Source organism: Pongo pygmaeus, chromosome 21 (assembly GCF_028885625.2).
Source record: "Pongo pygmaeus isolate AG05252 chromosome 21, NHGRI_mPonPyg2-v2.0_pri, whole genome shotgun sequence".
Lineage (NCBI taxonomy): Eukaryota > Metazoa > Chordata > Mammalia > Primates > Hominidae > Pongo > Pongo pygmaeus.
Genome location: NC_072394.2, coordinates 28,727,806 through 28,753,512, shown reverse-complemented (window position 1 = coordinate 28,753,512; position 25,707 = coordinate 28,727,806). Strand labels below are relative to the sequence as shown.

Here is a 25,707-nt window from a genome sequence, read left to right as displayed (position 1 = left end):
AGCTGGGTGCTCATAGAAGGATGCTGTGAAGAGGTGGGCTGGCTGAACAGCAGGATCCCAGAAAGTGCTATGCTTGGAAGCACTAGACAGGGTAGCAATGGGGAGAGGACAGGTCTTAACTCTGCAAACTGGTCAGACAGTGTGTTAACTGCTGCTATCCTCCTACTTCAAGAAACAAATATGTATGGTTTGAAGAATATAAACTGGAAAGCCCTCAGGCTGAGGAATACCACACAGTGATCAAGGAAAACAGCAGCAGCAGGATACTCATGTGCTTCCAGAATGCCAGAAACCAGGTCACAGAAGCCAGACTTATACCCACAGGAGACCACACGATTCCTTTCTAGAGAAAGCTGATCAGCCCCAAAGACAAGAGAGTGACATCTATAGATCCCACAGAGACAACACGGCTTTCCACCTGGTCACTCAAGGGCAGGCCCATGATTAGATAAACTTCATCACACACAAAGACCTCACAATCCTATCTTTTATTGCCTCCTATCCTGGGACAGTGAAGAAAGACTAAAAAAATAAAGGCAAAGAAACAGAAAATATAATCAATGTAGTATTTTTTAAAAAGCTTAAAAAAAAACTATCTTCAGAAAAATAAAGTTACTTCAATTGTGGGAGACAAAGAATGCTTTTTAAAGACTTTAATCAGTAAACAATAAAAGAGGTCTCAGAAATTAAGCACAGGATAGTTTTTTAAAACTCAGCAGAAGGGTTGGAAGTCAAAGGTAGCTCTCAAAAATAAAAAGACAAATATAGGTAAGAGTAAGTGTTAAATGTCAGAACAAGGAAAAAAGAATATAGAAATTAACCAAAGAAATAAGAAAAATTTAAGAAATAAAGGACATGTTAACAAATTAGAAGGATACTACAGTATTCAATGGATTAATGAAAAAATGCATTTTGAAAACACAATAAAACAATCATTCTTACTAAGGAAGGCCTTAAAATTCAAACAGACATTTAAGGAAAACTGGAAATAAACATGAGTTTACATAATTTGGCCAGATGGAAAGGAAGAAAAATACAAAAAACTATGAAAGTGTGAGGAGCACAAGGAAGAACAGACAAGCTGAGAAACAGAGTAAGGGTCAGAGACTAGAATGAAAAAACTCCGTGCTAAGAGGAAAAAAAAGATTAAAGAGAACTGATAGCTGGAGAAGGCCGGCAAAGAACAAACAAAACATGCATAATTGCAGCTCCCAAATCAGAAACCAAAAGAATAGACTGGAATTAATATTTAAAGATACAATTCCTGAGATAATAGCAGCCTCGAAGCTAAATATTGAAAATGCCAGGAAAAACTGGACCAGAGAAGGATATACACATGGCTCTTGAGCACGTGTAAAGAGATGCAGCCTCACTAATGAAAAATCAGGATAAAACTACAGTGACGAACCTAAGCTGAGAGAGATTCTACAAAGTAAACTGGCTTGTACCATGTTACATTAATAATGAAAAATTGTTCCAGATTAAAGGAGACTAAAGATATACCTAAAAAGTAAATGCCTCAACAGCCCCTGATTTGATTCCTGGACCAAAACTTTTAAAATTAATTATTTATTTATTTTACAATAATGAACATTATTTGGACAACTGAGGAAATGTGAATAAAGCTTGTAGATATTAAATATTTTAAAATTGGGATTAAGTAATAAAATCAATTAGGTATTGTATGACTAATCATTTAATTTATCAGTGTTAAGAATTGTACTGTAGGGACTGGGTGTGGTGGCTCATGCCTGTAATCCCAGCACTTTGGGAGGCCGAAGCAGGTAGATTCCTTGAAGCCAGAGTTCCAGGCCAGCCTGGTCGACATGACAAAACCCCGTCTCTACTAAAAATAGAAAAATTGGCCAGGTGTGGTGGTGCGTGCCTGTGATCCCAGCTACTTGGGAGGCTGAGGCTGAGGTCTGAGAATTGCTTGAAACTGGGGGGGCGGAGGTTGCAGTGAGCTGAGATTGTGCCACTGCATTCCAGCCTGAATGACAGAGCAAGACTGTTTCAAAAAACATTGTACTGAAGTTATAAAACAAAGAGAATGTCTTTGTTTTAAGGAAATACATGTGCAGTATTTTCCCTAAATAAAGGGGCATTATGTTTGTGAGATTGGAACAGCTCAGAAATAATATGCCTATAAGAATGATTAAGAAAATACAGTAAAATGTTAACATCTGGGGCATCTGTGTGTGTGTACCTATGTGGAAAGTGGTATGGAATATACATACAGGTTGAAAATGCTTGGAACCCGAATGTTTTGGATTTCAGATTTTTTTGGGATTTTGAAATACTTACTGGTTGTGCATCCCAATCCCAAAACTCAAATCCAAAATGCTCCAATGAGCAAGCATTTCCTTTGAGCATCGTGTCGGTGCTCAAAAAAATTTCAGATATTGGAACATTGCAGATTTCAGATCTCAGCTTCAGGACAGTTACTCTACATCAGGTTGCCAGCCGCTGGTTACATAGAATATATAAAGAATGCAGGGGGCACATTTTCAACTTTCTCCATTTTTTGGACTGTTTACTATTAGACAATCATGTTAAAATGAATGTCATTTTTTTTTGGAACAACTAGTCCTTTAACAAAAGATAGCTTAAAGAGAATCCATAGGGATCAAGTCAGAAAAGGTCTCTTTTGTTTTGAGACAGTCTCACTTTGTCACCCAGGTTGGAGTGCAGTAGCGCCATCTTGGCTCACTACAACCTCCACCTCCTGGATTCAAGCAATTCTCTTGCCTCAGCCTCCCAAGTAGCTGGGATTACAGGCGAATGCCATGAAGCCCGGCTAATTTTTTTTGTATTTTTAGTAGAGACGGGGTTTCATCATGTTGCCCAGGCTAGTCTCAAACTCCTGAGCTCAGGCAATCCACCCACCTTGGCCTCCCAAAGTGCTGGCATTACAGGCACGAGCCACCCACCTGGCCCAAGTCAGAAAAGGTCTCTAACAAAAAAAAAGTAGATCTCAAAGTTATATGGAAGACAAGTTTATTTTATCTTGTATTTAATATGACAATTGCAAATAGGCATTTGAAACAACAGGCAGCAAAAAGCCCAGTGGCACACAGGGCAGCATATCCCGTGCAGGCTCTTTAATAACCAGCTTACATGCCACTCTGCTCACACTGGGGCAATCCAGCTTCCTGAGAGCCTTCCACTACTTTTGCTGGGTATGGTGGCTCACGCCTGTAATCCGAGCACTTTGGGAGGCCAAGGCGGATAAATCACCTGAGGTCAGGAGTTTGAGACCAGCCTGGCCAACATGGTAAATCCCCAACTTTACTAAAAATACAAAAAAAAATTAGCCTGGTGTGATGGCGTGCACCTCTGGTCCCAGCTACTCAGGAGGCTGAGGTAGGAGAATTGCTTGAACCGGGGAGGCAGAGATTGTAGTGAGCAGAGACCGGGCCACTCCACTTCAGCCTGGGTGACAGAGTGAGACTCTGTCTCAAGAAAAAAAAAAAAAAAAAAAAACAGCCGGCTGAGGGTCTGGCTTAATGACTAACATTTTATTTATTTACTTTTTTTGAGATGGAGTCTCACTCTGTCACACAGGCTGGAGGGCAGTGGTGCCATCTCAGCTCACTGCAACCTCTGCCTCCTGGGTTCAGGTGATTCTCCTGCCTCAGCCTCCCAAGTAACTGCAACCCAACCACAGGCGTGTGACACCACTCCCGGCTAATTTTTGTGTCTTTAGTAGAGACGAGGTTTCGGCATGTTGGTCAGGCTGGTCTTGAACTCCTGACCTCAAGTGATCCACCCATCTCGGCCTCCCAAAGTGCTGTGATTGCAGGCATGAGCCACCACGCCCAGCCCAACTAGCACTATTTAATATGTGGCAGCTCTTCTCACTGCCCTCCTCATTTCATAAAGTAAGAAAAATGGCCAGGAAAATATTAAGATACTCCATTTCATTGGTATTCAAGGAAATGCAAATGTATCAATGTTTAGACAGTGAAAAAATGTTCACCCAAACAGGAAAATAAACATCTAGCATAAATGTGCTAGAGACATTTTTCCTACAACTGGATCCCTCCCATCAGTAAAAGGTAAAGCTAAGCCCCAAAGTGTTAATGCTCATCACTATTTATTTCTAAAGACGATCTCCAGACAGAGAAGGAGGAAGTCTGAAAACATGACAGCCTGGAATCATGGCATAGAGGATTATATGTGGCCCCACCAAGTCTGTGAAGAAGCCCTTTGTTACAAGATGGGCCGTGTGAAAGCTGTGGCCCGGCGGTGTGGGACGTGCCTCAACTGCAGACCGCAGGCACCAATCCACATGCCAAACACCACTGCACTAACCTCTGAGGAGCAGCTTGGAACCCCGCACTTCCGGAATTTCAATATCTCTGCATGAATCTACTTTAATTAACCTCCATAAAATTTATAATAGCTCCAAGCAGCAGGAAAATAAAAACAATATTGGTTGAGAGGCAAAAATGAAATTTCCATATCCCAGACTGGAATTTTGTTTAAAAGGGCATAAAATTTGGTTATTTCAGAATTTCAATACAATTTATTTGTTCTTAATCACTTTAGTGATTACACTGTGAACTCACCACGCTAATACCCAAGTCAGGTACTATATTTGTATGTGTCAACTTCTGAGTGGTCTGTTATTAGAATACATAGTATAATACTGTCTACAGTATAATACAGTGGTTCTAGAATAGAATTTCTCATTACATAAATTGTTTAGTTTCTTATTATGTCAGTTGAAAATTAGTAAATTTTCATAGTATAAATAAAACCTGTGTTTAAAAATCTATCAAGTAAAACTCAAATGAAAGTCTCAGAGCTGCGATACAATTTGGAAATATCAGATTATGTAACTTCTCACATGTTAGACATTGTGGCAGATATAAAGAAAAAAAGAAATCGGGATATCTGGACCTACTTTGTTTTATTTTTATTTATGAATTTATCTATTTTATTTTTTTAGAGACAGGGTCTTACTCTGTCTTCCCAGTTGGAGTACAGAGGCATGATCTTAGCTCACTGTAGCCTCAAACTCTTAGGCTCAAGCAATCCTCCTGCCCCTGAGTAGCTGCTACTATAGGCACACATCACCACACCTGGATAATTATTTCTTTTTTTTTTTTGTAGAGACAGGATCTTGCTACGTTGCCCAGGCTGGTCTCAAACTCCTGGCCTCAAGCAATCTTCCCATCTCAGCCTCCCAAAGTGTTGGGATTATAGGTGTGAGCCACTGTGCCCAGACTGGAGCTGCTTTTGGCAACTTTTTCCTAACCTCTATGGTCACAAAGTCTGATCATTCAAGGAGATGGAACGAGGCACAGAGCAAAACAAAAATAAACAAAAAACCACAAACACGATTCTCCCCACCTTAGTGTGCCATTTCCATTGGCACACTAAGGTGCCAAAGGTGCTAAGGTCAAAGCTCAAAGGCATATTCATACGCTGCATAAACCACTTGCTGATTTCCCTTATTCTCTTATTTACTGCACATGTATATGTAACAGGCACGATGCTAATAACTTCGCATATTATTTCATTCAATCCACAAAACAACCAGATGTTGACATTTTTATTCCCATTTTAGAGACAGGGAACTGAGGCCCAGAGAACTTCTATAATTTCCTCAGTCTGACTCATATTTGCACCCAGACCTGATGCCAGACCTCAAGCTCTTAACCACTTCCCTCTGCCATCTTGGCTGAGGCCTTTTTAAATATCTAGATCCTCCTCTATGGTTCTCACCTTAAATGCCATTAAAACAATTAAAAAACAAAAAACTAGTAACTTCTATTCCCTATGGCTCCTCCTACTTCCCTTATGAAGAGAACACACGCCCTTGGGAGTCAGAGACCAAGCCCCAGATGATGGACATGCAGGTGCCTGAAAGGGATCCGGATCCAGATCCGGATCTGGGGCAGCACTTGTGGGAGGGCATGGAGGTGGGAGTGGGGACACGGGATGAGGGAAGGGGTACCTTTTCTGCAATGCCGTTTTCCGTAGTGTAGATAGCCATGAGCTCAGTGTCCTCATTGTCCTGCTCCCCGCTGGAGGTGGCGCCTCCATTTATCACCACCTGCAGAGACAATGAACTTAGGGCTGTTTCAGCGTGAACCACGTTTTCCTCCCCCCGAAAGCCGTTTGTAATTCTCCTGGTGAGTGCATGACCAGGCATGGTTTTGATGGAGAAACATACTCCATGTACAATATGGGGAGGCTGCCTTAGGAGAAGGCTCAGCCGGGGAGAACAGAAATAAAATCCCAGGGCAACCTCAGCAGGGGCACCCCCACATCCTCCAGGGCAAGGGAAGTTTGGCTCAGAGGCCCATGCTGTTTGTGGACCAGGCCCCGGCTGAACAGGTGAGAGTACCCTGAGCTGCCTCGGTTAAGATCCCTGCCCACATAACCACCTGCTGCTGACCTCCTGCCCCTAGAAGGGGAAATGTTCTAGCTGGAGGAACTCAAGCTCTGCTGTTCACCTAAGTAAACCAGCCCACTGGAGAACACTCCTCGGTAAGGGGCCACACCATTGTCCTGGGTTCTGCCAGCCAGTAGCAAGAGCCATAAGATATTTTTACTTTTTAGCCAAATGGTTCCACTTCTAGGAATCTATACTGGAGAACAATAATGAGAAAAAAAGCTTTAACCCAAAGAAAGTAATCACTGTTTATAATAACAAATAACTAGTTTTTGTTTTTTTACTTTGTTGTTGTTGTTGTTGTTTTGTTTTGTTTTTGAGACGATGTCTCGCTCTGCCCAGGCTGGAATGCAATGGCATGATCTCGGCTCACTGCAACCTCCGCCTCCCAGGTTCAAGCGATTCTCCTGCCTCAGCCTCTCGAGTAGCTGGAATTACAGGTGCCCACCACAACACCTGGCTAATTTTTATATTATTAGTAGAGACAGGGTTTCACCATGTCGGTCAGGCTGGTCTCGAACTCCTGACCTCAGGTGATCCACTCACCTCAGCCCCCGAAAGTGCTGGGATTATAGGCGTGAGCCACCGCACATGGCTCAAATAACTAGTTATAGGCCACTGACACCCAGAATACTACAAGGGAAAAGATTTTTACACAGAGTAATATCAAGGAAAATGCACATGTAATAAATATTAAGGTAACTGCATATATGGTTAACAGTACAACTACATTTAAAAACTACAGACTTAAAAAGCATATAAAAAGTTCAAATTCTGGCATTGTGAAATACACTAAAAGCAAGTAGAAGACAAGTGATAGCCTAGGAGAAAATACAGTGCAGCAGATATAAAAAGGGTCAGTGTCAATATGCGTAAAGAACACCTCAAACCAATAATAAAACCAAACAATCCAATTCATCCCTGAGAGGTCTAAGGAAAAAGGATGGAAAGGAAATGAGCAAGGGCTAGGAATATATCATTCATAGAAGAAAAACATATATACAATAAAACACATGAAAAGCTGTTCCATATCATTTTAAATTATGGAAATAATTATTAAAATTTTATTTTTAAAAAAACAAATTTAGAGGGAAACTTAAAAAACTGAATCAGGTATTGACCAAGGTATGGGGGAGAGTTACTCTCCTGTGTTCTGGGAGAGAATATGCTCTTGGTGGAATGGCCTTCATGGAGGGGAATTTGGCAATGGGATTTAAAACAGGTATTTCTGTGGATCCAGCAATTATACTCATAGAAGCTTATCCTCTAGAAATATCCATGCAGGTAATATGTACATTCAAGGTTGATCACTGCTGTAATTTATGAAATACTGAATACTTGGGGACAACATAAATGTTCATCAAAAAGACACAGTTACATTATTATACACTCATTTAGAGGAGATATTCAGCCATTAAAAATAATAAAGCACCGGACACGGTGGCTCAGGCCCGTAATCCTTGCACTTTGGAAGGCTGAGGCAGGCAGATCACCTGAGGTCAGGAGTTCGAGACCAGCTGGCCAACACAGTGAAACCCCGTCTCTACTAAAAATACAAAAATAAGCCAGGCATGGTGTTGCACATCTGTAGTCCCGGCTACTCAGGAGGCTGAGGCAGGAGAACTGCCGGAACATGAAAGGTGGGGGTTGCACTCCAGCCTGGGTGACAGAGCAAGACATTGACTCTAAATAAATAAATAAATAAATAGCTGATGTACTGATTAAAAAAAAAAAAAAAAAAGAACTCCAAGAAATACTGTTTTTAAAGTCATAAAAACAATAAGCCTAAAATTACCCCAACTAAAAAAGAAAATTGTAATGACCCCACCACTTGTCTAAAAAGGACAGAAAAGGATACAGGAAAATCACAACCAGTAGGAAGGGTGCTGCCTTAGGGACAAGAACAGCAATAGCAGATACTTTTCATCTTTTTACTCCCAACCCTTTGTAACCCTTTGTTTGGATCTTTTATGATCAGGATGTATTTGTGTTATTTGTATACTGCTTTTTTTTAAAATGGATAATTTAAAAAAAAGACATACTCCAAAATGCTAACAGTGGTTGTCCTTAATTGGTAGGGCCATTTTTGCCAACTTTTTCCCCTTTTTATATTTTGGTAATTTCCTAAAATGAGTAAGTACAATTTATTTTGATAATAGGGAAGAAATTTAAGACTAAAATCCTAGCAGCACAGCTTGGATTGAGGAGGTCCAGAGAGATTCCCAATTCATGTGCTTTTGTAGTCAAGGAAATCAGGGCAGTGAAAAATTAGGTTTCTCATTCAAGGTCATACAGATTATAACCTAGGTCTGAAGTGGGTTTTTAAGTATGCCAGAGAGGCCAGGCGCAGTGGCTCATGCCTGTAATCCCAGCACTTTGGGAGGCCGTGGCAGGCAGATCACCCGAGATCAGGAGTTCGAGACCAGCCTGGCCAACATGGCAAAATCCCATCTCTACTAAAAATACAAAAATTAGCTGAGCGTGGTGATGGGTGCCTGTAATCCCAGGTACTTGAGAGGATGAGGCAGGAGAATCACTTGAACCCAGGAGGTGGAGGTTGCAGTGAGCCGAGACTGTGCCACTGTACTCCACCCTGGTCAACAGAGTGAGACTCCATCTCAACAAATAAAAAACAAAATAAAATAAAAATAAAAAGTATGCCAGAAATCTCAATTAATAAGTACATACTCCTACAGAGCAGAATTCTCTTACATTACTTCAAATAAAGACCTGCTTTTAAAATTATTTCTCAAACATGTTATAGTTTTTTACACAAGCCAACTGAGTTTGTGGAGCTGGTTTGCCTATAAAAATTGGCTGCTGGGAGGATACACATTCCTGGCCAAGTTCAGGTCCACGAGATGAAACTCTTAACTTATAGAGAGAACTGTGCTCCAAGTCATATCGCAGCAGTGCTCAACCCACTGAGAAGCCAAGAGCAACACGCTCTCAGGATGAACTCTCTTAAAACACGGATTAGTTACTAAATCATCAGAAAAACCCAGATATGATTGAAAGTCTGACTCTAGCCAAACTAACCTTCATCTGCATTTATCTCGGGTTGCTGCAGGGAACAGCAACTTTACCAGTAAGGGGTTTCCTTTGCAGGAGATGAAAATGTTTTGGAACCAAATGGACGAGGCTGTATAACACTGTGAGTGTATTAAAATATCACTGAATTGTTCACTTTAATTTCATGTTATGCAAACTTCACCTCGATACATTAAAAAAAATCATCTGTATACATGGCACTAAGAAGACAGATTCTGGAATGAGTTAGCAATTCCTACTGCTCCCCTGACACATTCCACTCACTACCTATACATACACAAATAAGTATGATGATCCCCAACTTACAATGGTTAAACTTAGGATTTTTTGATATTACAGTGGTACAAAAGTGATACGTATTCAGTAGAAACTGTCAAGCACCTATATAACCCCTCTGCTTTTCACTTCAGTATTCAAGAAACTGCAAGAGATATTCAACACTTTACCATAAAATAGGCTTTGTGTTAGATGCTTTTGCCTAACTACAGGCTAATGTAAGGATTCTGAGCACACGTGAGGTAGGCGAGGTTAAGCTATGAATTGCCAGTAGGTTAGGTGTATTAAATGCATTTTAGGGGTGTAACTATGTCGTAAGTCAAGGAACATCTATATTATAAAATGCAGATACTCCTAAGCCTAGAAAAAAAGCTCACGTATTCATTCGTTCAACAAATTGCGGTTGTATCCCAGGCAATGAGAATGGAGTCCTGCCTCCCTGCAGGAGCTCAGTCCAGACTGAGTGCCCCACCAAGGAATTCCGCTGTTACACAGGAGGCAGTCAGTAGCTACAAAGAAATGCCAAGAACAGGAGTGCCACAGTTAGATGCTAGCACTGGACAGCCATTCTGGGTGCAGCAGGAGAGTGGATGGGTGGGGTAAAGGAATGACCCTTTGGCACACGAGGAGACAGGAGCTGGGCCAAGGTGTTAACAGTGGTCTGGGAAAGACAGTCAGCTTCAGGAGAGAGCAATTATGTGGACTTAATGCCCCCTGAAGATTGTCTGGATGGGAGCTCTGTGGTGAGTACAGTGGGGAGATACCATCACAGCACAGCAGGGGGCACAGGAGTAAAGTGTCCAGGCTGGGTTTCTCAGCTGGGAAGCTGGGTGGATGGAGGTGCCAGTCCCAAAGAGACCGGTGGAGGTAGGGGTGGAGTGTTTGTAAGCCAATTCAAAATGTGTTTGATCCACAGAAATCATCCAAAAAAGGAAGCTTTACTTTGTCAGGCTAGTCCAGGAAGTTTATTTAACTGTAAATACTACTGACCTAGAAAACCTACGATTTGCACAGGTCCAGCTGTCCCTGGGGACCTCAGAGCCCAGCTGCCCCCTGCTACCCTCCTGTTGCACAGCTGAGATGTAGCTCTCCTCTCCATGCTACCCCCATCCTCTAAGGAAGCCCGTAATAACATGGGGACGCCAGCTGGAAATGCTCTTGTCTGACTGGCTTGTCTCTGATCTATTTACATGCAGGAGGCTGCCTAAATAGTTCTTGCCTAAACGGTTCTTACAGATGAAGAGTTCTACTGGAAGTACTAGTCTATTTTACTAGCATTTTTTCCTTTGGCTTATTAAAATAGATACTCTAATGGTCTATTTTTAATGCAAAATTTAATTTTAAAAATCAAATGGTAAAAATCAGTTCTTGAGGACTGAATTTTTTATGGGAAAAGGATTAAAATGTTGATGATAGTATCAAAGCTTCATATTTTGGAACCTTTAAATATTATTTTAACTGGGAAATAAAACATGTCTTGGGAAGCTTTCTAAACTTAATAAAGTCTGGTTTTCTTTTGGGTAACTAATAGATAACAGAAGAATCTTGGCATCGTTCACCTCAGGAAATTGATCAAGTTTTTACAAAAATACCAGCAGATTAGTATACCCCTTTTGGGAACAAGATGTCCTTTCTTCTCCAAAACTATCTTAAACTAAACTTGTGGCCTTAAGTTTTGTCTCCTAAACTAACATTGTACAATCAATCAGCTATGAAAGGAGGTTTTCTCTGCCTAACCAGATGATTTTGTTTGTCTCCAATATGCAACTGCATTTGCATTGTATTTATTGAGCAACAGACACATTTCCACACTCAAAGTTCAAGTCTTACACTTGTCTTTTTGCTTGTGTTTTATTTTTACTAAGCTAAGACAATGGTATTAAAGTATTTATTTCTAAACAGTTCTTCTGAGATGGTCAGAGGTGTAGGAAGCAGGAGTGACAGAAGTCATTGCCTAGGGGCGTCAGTATCACAGCAGTGCCAGGCGAAACTGACAGCTGTGTGTGCCCACATTTCTCAAGCAGAAGTGACAGTGCATGTGCTGCTTACTGACACCTGTCAAGCGGAGGGCACTGGCACCTGCGAAACCCCACACCTCCAATGAGAGTGTTCAGAACTCAATTTCCGACTTATTCAGGATGTGGTCATAATTCATCCACACTATAACGTGTCTGGCCGCTAAGAGAACCACTTTATACTAAACCAATCACTTTCAGAATAGTAATAAAGTTCCCCAAATTTCTGCTTTCTATTCTTTTAACAGAAAGGTAACACACACTGTTATTAATCCCCCTCCTCAATGTGTGCACACACCATTATTTCCTCTTGTATCCAAATCTACTCCACAATTAAAATGTCTTTTGAATACAGAAGATAATAGATTAGTGTTTCCCAGCCTTTACTCCAAGCTCCTTTACTATGAACATGAAAACTTCCCACCTACTTTCAATATTATTAGAAATTTCAAAATTAACCACTATGAAAAATAAGTTCAAGTGAGTACAGTACAACATATTCTAAACACCCAAAGCTTGTCAATCTAGATTACATCATCTCAAAAAGATGCAGCAGCGGACAGATCTAACATGACACTAGCGACCTTGAATCTGGCTGATGCAGCAAAGCCTCTAATTTTGCTTTCACTGCCTCTTCCAACAGGACAGCTCCTGTAACTCCCCAGTGCAGGTGATGCTGCTGGATGGCTCAGCCTCCACCACTCGCCTGGCCCAGCCTGGTCTTCTTAGGGCTGCCTTCTCCAGAAGGCTAAGGCTGTGGCAGCGAGAAGCACCCCGGGGATTCCAGCTGCATCTCACCTGTCCCCCAGTAGGGTGACAAGAGGAGCCAGAAGGAGCCTTACCTCTCCCTGTGCCGGCCTACAGTAGAGCTCGGGCGGGTGATGTGTCTGCCAAGGCCCAGACTGAAACACTCTGCAGTGTGTGCTCCTCCCACACTCCAGGCAGGTGGTGCTGGTGACTGCTACTGTCTGCCTGGCACATATTCATGCCTGGCACTAGGTTGGGCACTTCAAACATCTTCCCTGCTAGGTGAGGTTTCTAAGAGATGTCCCTGGGGATCCCGTCCCCAGACGGATTCAAGAACAGATCCTAAGGCCACGCAGCACATTACAGCACTTCACCCAAAGCGGACTGTCCTCTCCCATTCTTTCCAGGAGCTAACACATTACAGATAACAAACCCATGTCTGTAAAAGGTAAATATGGAAGGGACACAAACCCAAAAAGAAAAGGGCTAACATCCCAACAGGAAAATAACTAAGGAAATAAACATGCTTCTTGAACAGTAAAAAGATGCTCAATCTTACTCATAAGATATACATTAAAACTATGATGAGAGGCCGGGTGCGGTGGCTCAAGCCTGTAATCCGAGCGCTCTGGGAGGCCAAGATGGGTGTATCACTTGAGGTCAGGAGTTCGAGACCAGCCTGGCCAACATGGTGAAACCCCATCTCCACTAAAAATACAAAAGTTAGCTGGGCATGGAGGCTCGCGCCTGTAATCCTAGCTACTTGGGAGACTGAGGCAGGAGAATTGCTTGAACCTGGGAGGTGGAGGTTGCAATGAGCCGAGAACATGACACTGCACTCCAGCCTGGGCAACAGAACGAGACTCCACCAAACTATAATGAGAAACCTCTTTCTACCTACTAATCGGGACAAGAGCCCAGTCTGACCATATATTCTGCTGCCAAGCATGCAAGAAAACAGGCATTTACACATTGCTGAAGAAATTCCTCAACAGAGGGCAATTTGGTGAGTAGCCCCCTCAGCTTACCAAGGTACATCCCCTCTGACTCAAAAATCTCACTCTTGGAAATCTATCCTTCAGTTACACCTGAGTGAAATAACTTATGTGCCAGGTTATTCAGAGCAGTGCTATTTGTAATAGCACAACATTAGAAACAGTCTAGATGTCTATCTGCAATAATTAAATAAATTATGGTATATCTATACCATGGATCGCTTTGCAGTTATAAAAAACAATGAAGATAATCCTTATACACTGACACAGGTATACAGAACATGATCTGTATATCAGAAAGTGAAAAGAGCAAGAACAGAGCTACAGACACAGATCTGTAGATACAGACACTTCCTTCTATAACAAAAGCTGCTCCCCCTAAACAGAGACAGAGTAAACATCCCCCTATCCTAGGGCTATCAGTAATGACAGGTGCAGATCTGGCTGGTGGTGCGGCTGGTTCTCCCTCTATTCCCTCAAATTGCTATCAGATCCAGGGATCTTCTCTGTAATTCTGTATGATGCAGTATCTTTGATCACCAGTATTGCTCCGCAGGAATAAAGGGGCTAGGGAGAAGAATAGGCACACTGAAAGAATATAAATGGCCAAGGAATGCTGGCAGAAGTGTTTGGCTTCACTGAAACTCAAAATTAAAGCAATCAGATACAATAAGGTCAATATAAACTAGGCTGTCATTTATTATAGCAAAGCATTAGAAACAATCCAAAGTCCCAATGAAAGTGGAAAAGTTAGATCCATGATTTGCTACATGTCACAATTACAAGTTCTGTTTCTAATAACACTGAGATGCCACGATATGATACAAAGTTAAAGACTTTATAAAGCAGATTGTGTGTTGCTGAGAATTTTATAAAAGAACACTCAAATACTTGTTTTAAATCTCTGGAAAGAAATACATCAAGGCTGGGCACAGTGGCTCACGCCTGTAATCTCAGCACTTTGGGAGACCAATCACTTGAGCCCAGGAATTCGAGACCAGCCTAGGCAACATGGCAAAACCCCATTCCTACTAAAAACAACAACAATAACAACAACTAGCTGGGTGTGGTGGTGCATGCCTATAGTCCCAGCTACCCAAGAGGCTGAAGTGGGAGGATCACTTGAGCCCAGGAGGTCAAGGCTGCAGGAAGCTATGATCATGCCACTGCACTCCAGCCTGGGTGACAGAGTGAGACCCTGTCTCAAACAACAGTCACAACCAAAAAAAGAAAAAAAAAAAAAATACCCAAAATATCAGCAAAATATTTTCTGTTACTACCAAAATAACAGAAAGTGGTGTTTTTCTGACTAGTGAGATTTTAAATATTTGTTTTCCTCATTTTACCATTCTGCATTTTCTGCAGTGAACTTATTTCTCTTGTAAATGAAGAAAGTTACACAAATAATGAAAAAGGGACAGAAAATACACATATGAGAACTACAAAAAAGAGGCAGAAGAACATATCAGCATTCTTGCTTCTTCCATTTCACCCCAACAATGTAGTTTGTACCGTAAAACCTAGGGAGAACTATGGATGCTTAAAAACATCCATTTTAAGGGCAATTTAAGAGGGTGGGGAATGTGACAACTGAGTGATTGCTGCCTCGAAACCTCCAATATCATATCTTCCTCTTCAAGTACTTTATCAAATCCTAGCAGGAATGAACTTTTTCTCCAATAGAATTATGGGCTTAGATTATGGTAAAGAAATCAATCTGAAATATTTTATCTCTAATCATTAAAACTAAGAAGCCTGCCTACCTAGCTTAGGCAAATAAAAGTTAGTGGGGGTGGGGATTAGGAATTTAGAAGTGGGGATTCACCTAGAAGAAAGGAAATCTGAAGTAGTCCTGGAAATGCAAAAGGCACAGGCAGGAACAGCAATCAGGGGTCAGAAGAGAGCGAGGCTGTGGGGCAGGGAGATCACACGGAGGTTGTCGCGATGATCCCAGGAAGAACTGATGCTGACCCACAGAAAGCGGAGGCAGCAGGATGAAGGCAGGGAGATCACATGGGGTAGGAAAGGCAGGAGGCTTTGTCAACTACTTCTGATGCATTCCCGTCACAGCATTTAGCAAGAGCAGAACAAACAAGAGGTCCTCTAAGGCCTTTTCCATGACCAAGATTCCATAAACCTGACCTCACACAAATTAAGAGATGAGAGGCCGGGCACGGTGGCTCACGCCTTTATCCCAGCACTTTGGGAGGCCGAGGCAGGCGGATCACTTGAGGTCAGGAGTTTGAGACCATCCTGGCCAACATGGTAAAATCCAGTCTCCACCAAAAAATACAAAAATTAGCTGGGCATGGTGGTGCATGCCTGTAGTCCCAGCTAGCTACTTGGAAGGCTGAGGCACAAGAACTGCTTGAACCCGGGAGGCGGAGGCTGCAGTGAGCCAAGATCACACCACTGCACTCCAGCCTGGGTGACAGCAAGACCGTGTCTTTAAAAAAAAAAAAAGCACACACACACACACACATACACACACACACACATATACACGTAAGAGATGGCCAGAATGCTGATCAACTTTGTAAGCCTGCTATAGTAAGAGACTGTAGCAAGAACTTCTTGCTATTTTCATTCGTAACAAATTGTGTGTCTCCCAACTATTACATGTGTACTTTGTATTACTAACATCTCTCATTTCATTTAAAACTACCAAAACTCTGTTCAAATTAAAAGTATATTGCAATATGATAAACTATCTGAAACCTCAAAACCAGAGGAAAAAAAATTAATTTTTAAGTTAAAAATCTAGGACTGGGTGTGGTGGCTTATGCCTGTAATCCCAGCACTTTGGGAGGCCAAGGTGGGAAGACTGCTTGAGCCCAGGAGTTCGAGACCAGCCTGGGCAATGTAGCGAGACTCCATCTGGAAGGGAGGGAGGCAGGGAGGCAGGGAGGGAGGGAGGATGGATAAGGAAAAGAATATCTTACTATGCACAAAAATCTTCACTTGCATCCCATCGTTTTGATGTTTTCATTTCAAAGCATATATTGGCATATTCCTTTTCTAACACTTTTTCCCACCAACTTACAAATTTTAAAACAGAAAAGGGTGCTCATCTTGGTTGTTCCACTTCAAGCTGTTAAGGGCATCCCCTGCCTAAATCATGGCCATTATGCAGTATATTAAAACTCTCATCTTACAGAAATAGGAGAATTAAACCAATTCCCTGGGCCGACTCCAGGAAACAGTCTCTCTTCATCCTCAGGGCCTTCTTGGAATCATAGTCAATCCCAAAATCTATTATTCTTACAGAAAGAACATTTTCCCAGACAACTATTATTACCATCCAACTGAGACTTTTCATTTTAAGATCTAAGTACTCCAAATTCTCTATTTAGGGATGTACAAAAAGGAACTTCACAGCACCTGGTACTAAAGTCACAAGAACAAGGACATGTTCTGGGCTTCTTTGCTTGGTTTTTAGAATGAAGGTATTTACACCAAAAAACCTTTTTGCCTTCTTTTCACTGCTGAAAAGGGGCATGTTCAAATCTGTCATCATACAGTCAGGGGTTTAGAGGAACTGAAGCAGCCATTAAATGGTTTCTTCACTGTACCTCCCTACCTCTTTCTGCCAAGGTCACTTGTCTTAAAGAAGGGAAGGGAAGGAAGAAGAGGGGAGAGAAGGGAAACAGAAAAGGAAAGAAAGGAGCATGGGTCCCTGATCCTGGTGGCTGCCCTCCTACCCCCTGCTCTGGGGCATCCTCACATCCCTGCATCCTCGCACAGCACAGCTCTGAGCCACATCGCCACTCTGTCCTGCTCACCTCCTGCCTGCTAGGCACACCCATCAGGACACAGCCCCACAGGCCCCAGGTCTCCTCCTGAAGCTCCTTCCAGGAGTCTCTTCCAGGACAGCAACTCGCCCCTTCTTTTCAAAGCTCTCGGCCACACCTCCAGCCAACCCTTCCTTCACCACTGTGGCTCCTCCCCATCCTCCCTCCAAAGTCAGAGTTTCTCCTGACATACTTTTCAACGCCTGGAATGGGTGTCTCTTTCTGAAGGGACTTGCTCCCACTCTCATCCAGCCCAAAAGCACAGAGACCAGGTCTGCTCCAGGGCCTGGTGGCTTCTCCTGCCTCCACATGGCAAGCACCCAGGATGCAGCTACTGTCAGCACACCTGTCCCAGAGCCACCAGCTCCTGCCTGGCCTCCTGCTTTTCCTTTCAGCCTACTCCCCACTAGGCAGAGCATGTCACATCTCTGCTCAAAGGCCTCCAAAGGTTTTTCTCAGGCCAACATCCTGGTGAGGCCCACAAGGCCTATGGAATCTCTGGTCAATGCCCACCCTGGTGGAGCAACACCAGGCACCCCCCTGCTGTGGGGCCTTTGCCCTTGAGGCCCACACGCAGGCTTCCCACAAGTCCTCCAAGACTTTACTCAAAGGTCGCCTTCTTGGTGCAGCCTTTCCTGGCCGCCTGAATTTTCAGCATCCATACCTCTACCTTATTTTTTTCCCTAGTGTTTGTCAATATCTAACATCTATACATTTGACTTATTTCTATTGTGGATTGCCTGTCTCCCACACCAGAATGGAAGCCCTGTGGCCAGGCGAAGTGGCTCCCACCTGTAATCCCAGCACTTTGGGAGGCTGAGGCAGAAGGATTGCTTGAGCTCAGGAGTTTGAGATCAGTGACATAGTTAAGACCCTGTCTCTACAAAAAAAATTAAAAATCAGCTGAGCACAGTGGCATGTGCCATATTTCAGCTACTCAGGAGGCTGAGGTGGGAGGATGGCTTAAACCCAGGAGGTTGAGGCTGCAGTGAGCCATGATAATGCCACTGCACTTCAGCCTGAACGACAGAGCAAGACTGTCAAAAAAAAAAAAAAAGGATGGAAACTCATGGATTTTTGTCTGTCTGTTCATTGCCCTTCTCTAGAGCCCAGACCTGTGAGTGGCACCCAGTTCCTATTTTTAAAAGAACAAATTAATGAATGGCTTGCAGGTCCTGTATGATCACTGTCTGACCTCACATTCTATTTCTCACTATTCCCCTCCCTGATTTATTTTTCTTCACAGAATTTGTGACCAGCTGCCAGAAGACTGACGTATTTGCTTGTTTCTTTACTGTTTTCTCCTCCCACCATCACTAGGAGGCCAATTCCAGGACAGAGCCTCACGCGAAGCAGGTGCCCAATAACCATCTGCTGAATGGAAGAATTCCTTTCCTCCGCACTTTCCAGGTCAGGTCACTATCGGCTCACACCTGGACTGCGTAACCACCCTAACTTGCCTTCCTATCTCCAGACCCTTCCTGCCCCAGCACCCACCGCAGGAATTTCCCACCCCAAAACGAGCAAATTTACTATGACCTCTCCTCAGCATCCCTGCTGCTCATCTCCACCTCCACTGTACTCTGCACTAAACTTGTGCCCCAAGCAGGACACTGCCATGCACACCCTCAGCTGAGAGGCCCTCAGTCTCCCTCCTCTTGACCTACTATACCTAGACATTTTTTAGGAGTTCCATGTTATCTCCCCTGGGAACCTCCATCTGACTGGCAAGGCCTACCCTACAACACGACTGGGCAAGGGTCTCACGTGAACACTATCACAGCACCCCTGCGGAATTCAAACCCTAACACCGATGGTATGCTGGCTGTCTTGCCATATGTCCCCCACTGGGCTGTAAGCAGTTGGTTACCAGGTATGTGCACCAGACACATTAAATCAATGGAGGAACGTGAGGCTGTGGCTTCTTCCCATTACATGTTCTGAAGAACACACACCAAGGGAAGATGAGAAGTGGTCGGTTCTTATGAACACCCAGGAGTATTTCTCCCATTCTCTGGTAAGACTGAACCTCATAAAGTTACTCCTCGGTCCATGCCGCTAATGTCTCCAGACAGAATAATCTACTCTTGATACCCAAATATTCTTACAAAGGCTGTTAAAAGAAATAAAAGCTTAAGGAAGCTTAAATGCTTTCCCTGACTCTGAATGATGACGCACTGAAACAACAGGCTGTGTGTGTCACAGCCGTGCCTGTGCCAACAGGAAGTCTGGGCTGTTAACTGGGCTTCCAGGTTTAGGTGGTCCAAGAACTGCTGAGCAAACACACAGCCTTTTTCTGGCTGTGCTTCCTGTCTGTACTTTGGGATCAATGTCCCTAGGGTATGATCATTCATCAGAACTTTTTTTGCTGTTTTTTTTTTCTGGTTCCTATTTCTTGCCATGGGCATTCACCCCTATTTATGAATTTCCTAGCTAGCTTTAAAACACAAGAATTTGCCTAACTAGAGTCCTGTGGGATAAGAAGAAGATCTTTTGCTATGTTCCCCCTATTTGATATCAACTCTGACCACATGATCTAATTTCCATGAGTTCTGGGGCTTGGCACATCTCTTGTTCTTACTTTGACCTAGTGGACATTCTACTTCTAAGTATGGATTTGTTCTTTTTCTTTGTAAAATGTTTGTGTAGGTGTTTTGTTTTATTTTGTTTAAAGATCTGGGAAGCACTCATCCAACACAGGATGCCTAAGAGAATCTCTAAAGACGAGATCCTTATCAGCCACACACCCCGCCTCCCTTTTCAGGAGACACCCCATAAGCCTGGTTCTCAGGAACAGCCAGATTTGGTTACTGGAGCCCAACCTCGCTGCACTCCAGCACACCTTTCTCTAGATGCCTTAACAGCTGAGAGCCTAAAGCCCAGCTTTGGATTCTGAGGCAAATGAGAAAATAAGAGCCAACATTTCAGCCTTGCAAGGCCCTAACCAGCAAGCAGAGATGGGCTAGCCACTAGCCACGTGTGGCTATGGAGTGCTTGACGAGTGCAACCAACAAAGTGAATTTCAGGTTTTATTTAATAGTATTTAATTTAAATGTAAACAGTCACATGTGACTGGCAGCCATGATGTGGGACAGCACAGATCCAGACAAAAAGATAAAACCCAGAGCTGCCATGCTGGCTATTCTTCAATATTTACATTCGCAAAGGCCAGAATGAAACAAGGCACTAGCAGGCGGCAATGTCCTGGCGTGATCCTCCCAGTCACTCACGTGCGGGTATATCCAACGGTGAGACCCTCAACCCTATCTTCCTCTGCCAGCTCTGCCTGGCAGCACCCTCTCAAAGGGTCAGTCACCACCCACATGAGCCGTCACAGTGAGTCTTTATAGCTCTCCTGATCTCTGTGTGCGTCAAGTCCCACACCCCCAGTGCCTGCAGGCTTTAGGAGCACCGCAGTTCAAATCCACAACTTCTCAAATAAAACCCATCATCTTCCATCTTCCCCACCCTCCAAACGTATGGTTTTCCCTAGACTTCATATTTTCTCCAAAGCCAACATATACCCAATCAGGTTCTTATGTATAAAATCTTGATGGGAATCCGAAACATCTCCTTCTTTGGCCCTCAAAACCTCCTATCATCTCTTCTATCAGCCTCACCTCTGTTCTTACTATTCCCATGCCTTTGGTATCTCCCAGACACACCAATTCTTCCTGTGCTACCCCACTGCCCCTGCCTCCAACCAGCTCCCCCCACACTAATCCCATCCATCAGGCAATGGGAAGCGACCCACTGTAACTTAGTCCCCTCACTTTTTCCCTGTCAATGGGCAAATCATTCAAAATGGTCTTCTACTTTAAAAGTTGACTCAGGGTAGCAATTTCACTAGTGATTCAATATGGGCAGTACTGTATTCCTGTTCTTATTTTATATATATTTTGGAGACAGGGTCTTGCTCTGTCACCAAGGATGGCATGCAATGACACAACTGCTAACTCACTGCAGCCTCGAACCTCTGGGCTCAAGCAATCCTCCCATCTCAGTCTCCCAAGTAGGTAGGACTACAGGCATGCACCACCACATCCAGCTAATTTTTAAATTTTTTGTATGAATGAGGGTCTTGCTATGTTGCCACGGCTGGTCTTGAACTCCTGGCTGCAAGTGATCCTCCTGCCTTGGCCTCCCAGAGTGATGAGATTACAGGCCTGAGCATCCACACGCAGCCTATAACATATTTTCTAACAAAACTATCCACAACCCAAAACTCCATCCCACAAACTATTCCTTTGTAAACATTCTTTGATGAGGTTTTGTTTTTGTGTTTTCCTTCTTTTATGTAATCTACTTTATCTTGAGCTTTGGGACTTCAGACTAAGATCCATCTTGGCATCCCTGACGCCAAATCATCCTGGGAGCTCATGTTTGGACTCTCTGCCATCTCTATCCTTGGCATTTCTCTCCTCCCAGCAGCTCCATCCCATGATTCCAACTCTATTCCTGCTCTTTGTAGTTCAATTTAGCATAACTTTAAAAACTATTTTCTTCCCCTTTTAAGGCTTCCTTTTACAGCCCTAGACTGGGATAAAAATTCCATAACATCCTTAATTAAATGGCTCTACTGTTAAATCAACTTTATAATTAACATCATATTTACACCCAACTATGGCTTACGTCCACATTCCCAGCTCCCATGCTCTCACAGGGACTCCTACTTAGGTTGGATCTGGAAATTAATGCTTTGAGCAGTATTCCTTCCCAACCCTGCCCTAAAAAATGTAACAGGGATAGCGGGAAAAACCTCAAAACAGGCAAACTTAAAAAGACAAACATTTCCATACGTAAGAAACATGTATGGGCTGGGCACGGTGGCTCACGCCTGTAATCCCAACACTTTGGGAGGCTGAGACAGGTGGGTCACTTGATCTCAGGAGTTCCAGACTAGCCTGGCAACATGCAGAAATGCCATCTCTAAATTTAAAAAATATATATATATACAAAAATGTAGCCAGGCCCAGTAGCATGTACCTGCAGTCCTAACTACTCAGGAGGCTGAGGTGGGAGGATCACCTGAGCCAAGGAGGTTGAGACTACAGTGAGCTGTGATCGCTTCACTGCACTCCAGCCTGGGCAACAGAATGAGACCCTGTGTAAAAAAAAGAAAAGAAAAAGAAAAAAAAAAACACTTATGGAAAAAAATGGGGCTGACATTGGTACCTGCTGGGCTGAGCCTGGAAGCCCTAAGCCAGGCAGCCTCGGCTCCAGTGGGGGAACAAGGTGGGGGCTGAACCAGGCCAGCAGGCTTCCCCACTCTTCCATGCCATGGTTGGCAACCCTGGGGAAGACAACGAGGGCTCCACCCTAGGGTCTGCCTCTGGACTGGATCCATAATGAGAAGACACAAACCCCACAGGAGCACAGAGAAAGAGATGAAATTCCCAGAAGATTCCAGATGGAAAGAGAACTAGGGAGGGACTTCATATAGTATATCAGGGTTCCCAATGATTTAAATGAAGTCACATTTAAAAGAAACACATATATACAAGAAATTAAGGACCAAAAATAGGCAGAAGTTAACCAAATTAAAATTTTAGAAGAAGTATAACTATTGCAATAAGAATTCAACACAAATACATGACTGTATACAAAAAATAAGTAAACCGGAAAATGCTGAAGGACTCATCCAGAAGGCAGTGCCTGGAAGAGGATACCCAAATCATTAGAGAAAGCAGCTGAAGAGAAATGAGGACAGGCTGGAAGGCTGGGGTGTATCATTCACAGAAGTCTGTGTAATAGTGGAGGGCAAACTACAATTATTTCCAGATGTACAAAGACTAAGATGGTGACCATCCACAGACCATCAGTGTATCTTAAATGAAAAGCAAACTAAGAGGGAAGAAAAAGAATGCAAGAAACAACAAGGAAGTAGGAAGCTGACAACATACAATGATGAATTCAACTGCTAACGATGAAATACTACAAGTTTAACCTAGAATAAGTAAATCTTAAATTCTGGACCATAATGACAAGGCAGGTGGGTGAGACATGTTCAAGTTCTTGTCCCAAAAGTAAAGGGAAGTGACAGTGAATCATCTCCTGGGCTGTAAGATAAAATAAAGCCACCAAAGAGACGAGGCAACCCCCATGCATGAAACCTTCCCGTTCACTCTTCAAGTTCATCTAATTTAATCTTGAACAACTGACTGATGCCTCTTCCCCTAGAAAACCTGTGTCAACCTTAAGCTTTCAACAGTGAAGTAAATCCAGTTTCAAAATTTTTCATTATAGGAAAAAAGAAAATGGTAATGCCAGTTGTAAAATTAGTTAAACAGCTCTCTGAGAATTAATACAATTTTAAAAAATAAACGAATAAATAAAGTGTGAACGAAAGCAGTCAATCAATGTACTTAAAAAATGCCATGTTCAGCTGGGCACAGTGGCTCACACCTGTAATCCCAGCACTTTGGGAGGCTGAGGTGGGTGGATCACCTGAGGTCAGGAGTTCGAGACCAGCCTGGCCAACATGGCAAAACCCCATCTCTACTAAAAATACAAAAATAAGCTGGGCGTGATGGCACATGCCTGTAGTCCCAGCTACTTGGGAGGCTGAGGCAGCAGAATCGCTTGAACTCGGGAGGCAGAGGTTGCAGTGAGCCGAGATGGTGCCGCTGCACTCCAGCATGGGTGACAGAGCAAGACGGTCTCAAAAAAAAAAAAAGATGCCATGTTCAAGTCAGGGTTGGTGGCATGCATCCGTAATCCCAGCTACTCGAGAGTCTAAGTCAGTTGGCTTGAGCCCTGGAATTCAAAGCTCCATTATGATTTTACGACTGCCCTCCAGCATAGGCAAGAGTGAGACTCAGAATTGAACAATGAGAACACATGGACACAGGAAGGGGAACATCACACTCTGGGGACTGTTGTGGGGTGGGGGGAGGGGGGAGGGATAGCACTGGGAGATATACCTAATGCTAGATGACGAGTTGGTGGGTGCAGCGCACCAGCATGGCACATGTATACATATGTAACTTACCTGCACATTGCGCACATGTACCATAAAACCTTAAGTTTAATAATAATAAATAATAATAAAAGAAGAAAAAAAAAAAAAAAATGAATCCTCCAAGGCAGGAGGATTGCTTGAGCTCAAACTCTTAAGTTCAAAACCAGCCTGGGCAACATAGGGAGACCCTGTCTCTACAAAAGTAATAAAAAATATTAGCTGAGCATGGTAGCAGGCATCTGTGGTCCCAGCTACTTGGGAGACTGTGGTGGGAAGACTGCCTGAGCCCAGGAGGTCAAGGCTACAGTGAGTCTTAATTGTGCCACTGCATTCCAACTCAGGTGACACAGTGAGACCCAGTCTTAAAAAATAATCCTGACACCTCTGTAGATCCATCTACCCTCAAATGTCTTACTGTTGAGTCCCTTTATCATCAGGCCATGGGGCATGCCAATAGTCTCAGATGCAACATTGATAACAATAACTAATCTTGAAACCAGGCGTGGTGGTTCATGCTTATAATCCCAGTGCTTTAGGAGGCTGAGGCGAGAGCATCACTTGAGCCCCAGAGTTCAAAACCAGCCTACGCAACACAGTGAGACCCCATCTCTACAAAAAGTAGAAAAAATTAGCCAGCTGTAGTAGACTACAGGCTGCACACACCTATAGTCCCAGCTATTCGGGAGACTGAGATGGGAAGATAGTTCAAGCCTGGGAAGTCAGGGCGCAGTGAGCTTTCAGGGCGCCACTGAACTCCAGCCTGGGCAACAGAGCAAGGCCTTGTCTCAAAAAAAAGAAAAAAAAAGAAAAAAATCCTAGAATACTATTCTTGCCATTAACCACATCTCCAATATTAAGAGGAAACCATCTTGAGGCAAGACCTCTCTAAAGAGCATTTTTCTGTTTTTAAACCAACACATTATAGGTAACTTTATACAAATCAAGTCATCATCCTACATCTGGGAAAAAAATGTTCTTACTGAATGTAAATGAATGTGTGTAATCAGCCTTATCTGACTGCTGTCACTTATTTGGATAAAACTACCTCTACGCTGGACACTGCTGCCATAATACACATGGACAGTGGGGTTCCAAGCAGTAAGTCATTCATCCTCCCAGCTTGCAATATGAGTGTGATGTTGGGTTGCACATTATTTCCTAAGAGTACATTTTTGAAGATAAAATTAAGCCTTCAACATCCTCCAGGACACAGTAAGCACTGGGCTAGATTTAAAATGTTAACAGCAATGCATACTTCCTTCCTGGAGTTAATCCCAGCAGATGACTCCAGGCTGAGAGCACAGCTAAAACCCGAGAGTTAGCCCAAAGACTATCTCACATATAAAGTACTTGGTTTGCAAATGCCTTAACCTTCACTGAAAACATGAGCATTAAAGCCAATCCTATGTTGATTCCATACGGAAACTACTTTCAAGAGATTTAAGAAAGGAAGATGGGGAATATG

At 43.1% G+C, this 25,707-nt stretch overlaps 1 protein-coding gene across 12 annotated transcripts in view; it reads right to left on the bottom strand.

Annotated features, from left to right (window-relative positions):
- Positions 1-25,707, bottom strand: part of SLC23A2 (solute carrier family 23 member 2) — a 159,720-nt gene that overhangs the window by 54,558 nt on the left and 79,455 nt on the right. For all 12 annotated transcript variants that reach the window (XM_063659001.1, XM_063659000.1, XM_054467897.2 and 9 more), the window contains one exon: positions 5,966-6,064. In XM_063659001.1, coding sequence (XP_063515071.1) covers positions 5,966-6,064 — 99 coding nt within the window. The remainder of the gene's footprint in view (positions 1-5,965; positions 6,065-25,707) is intronic.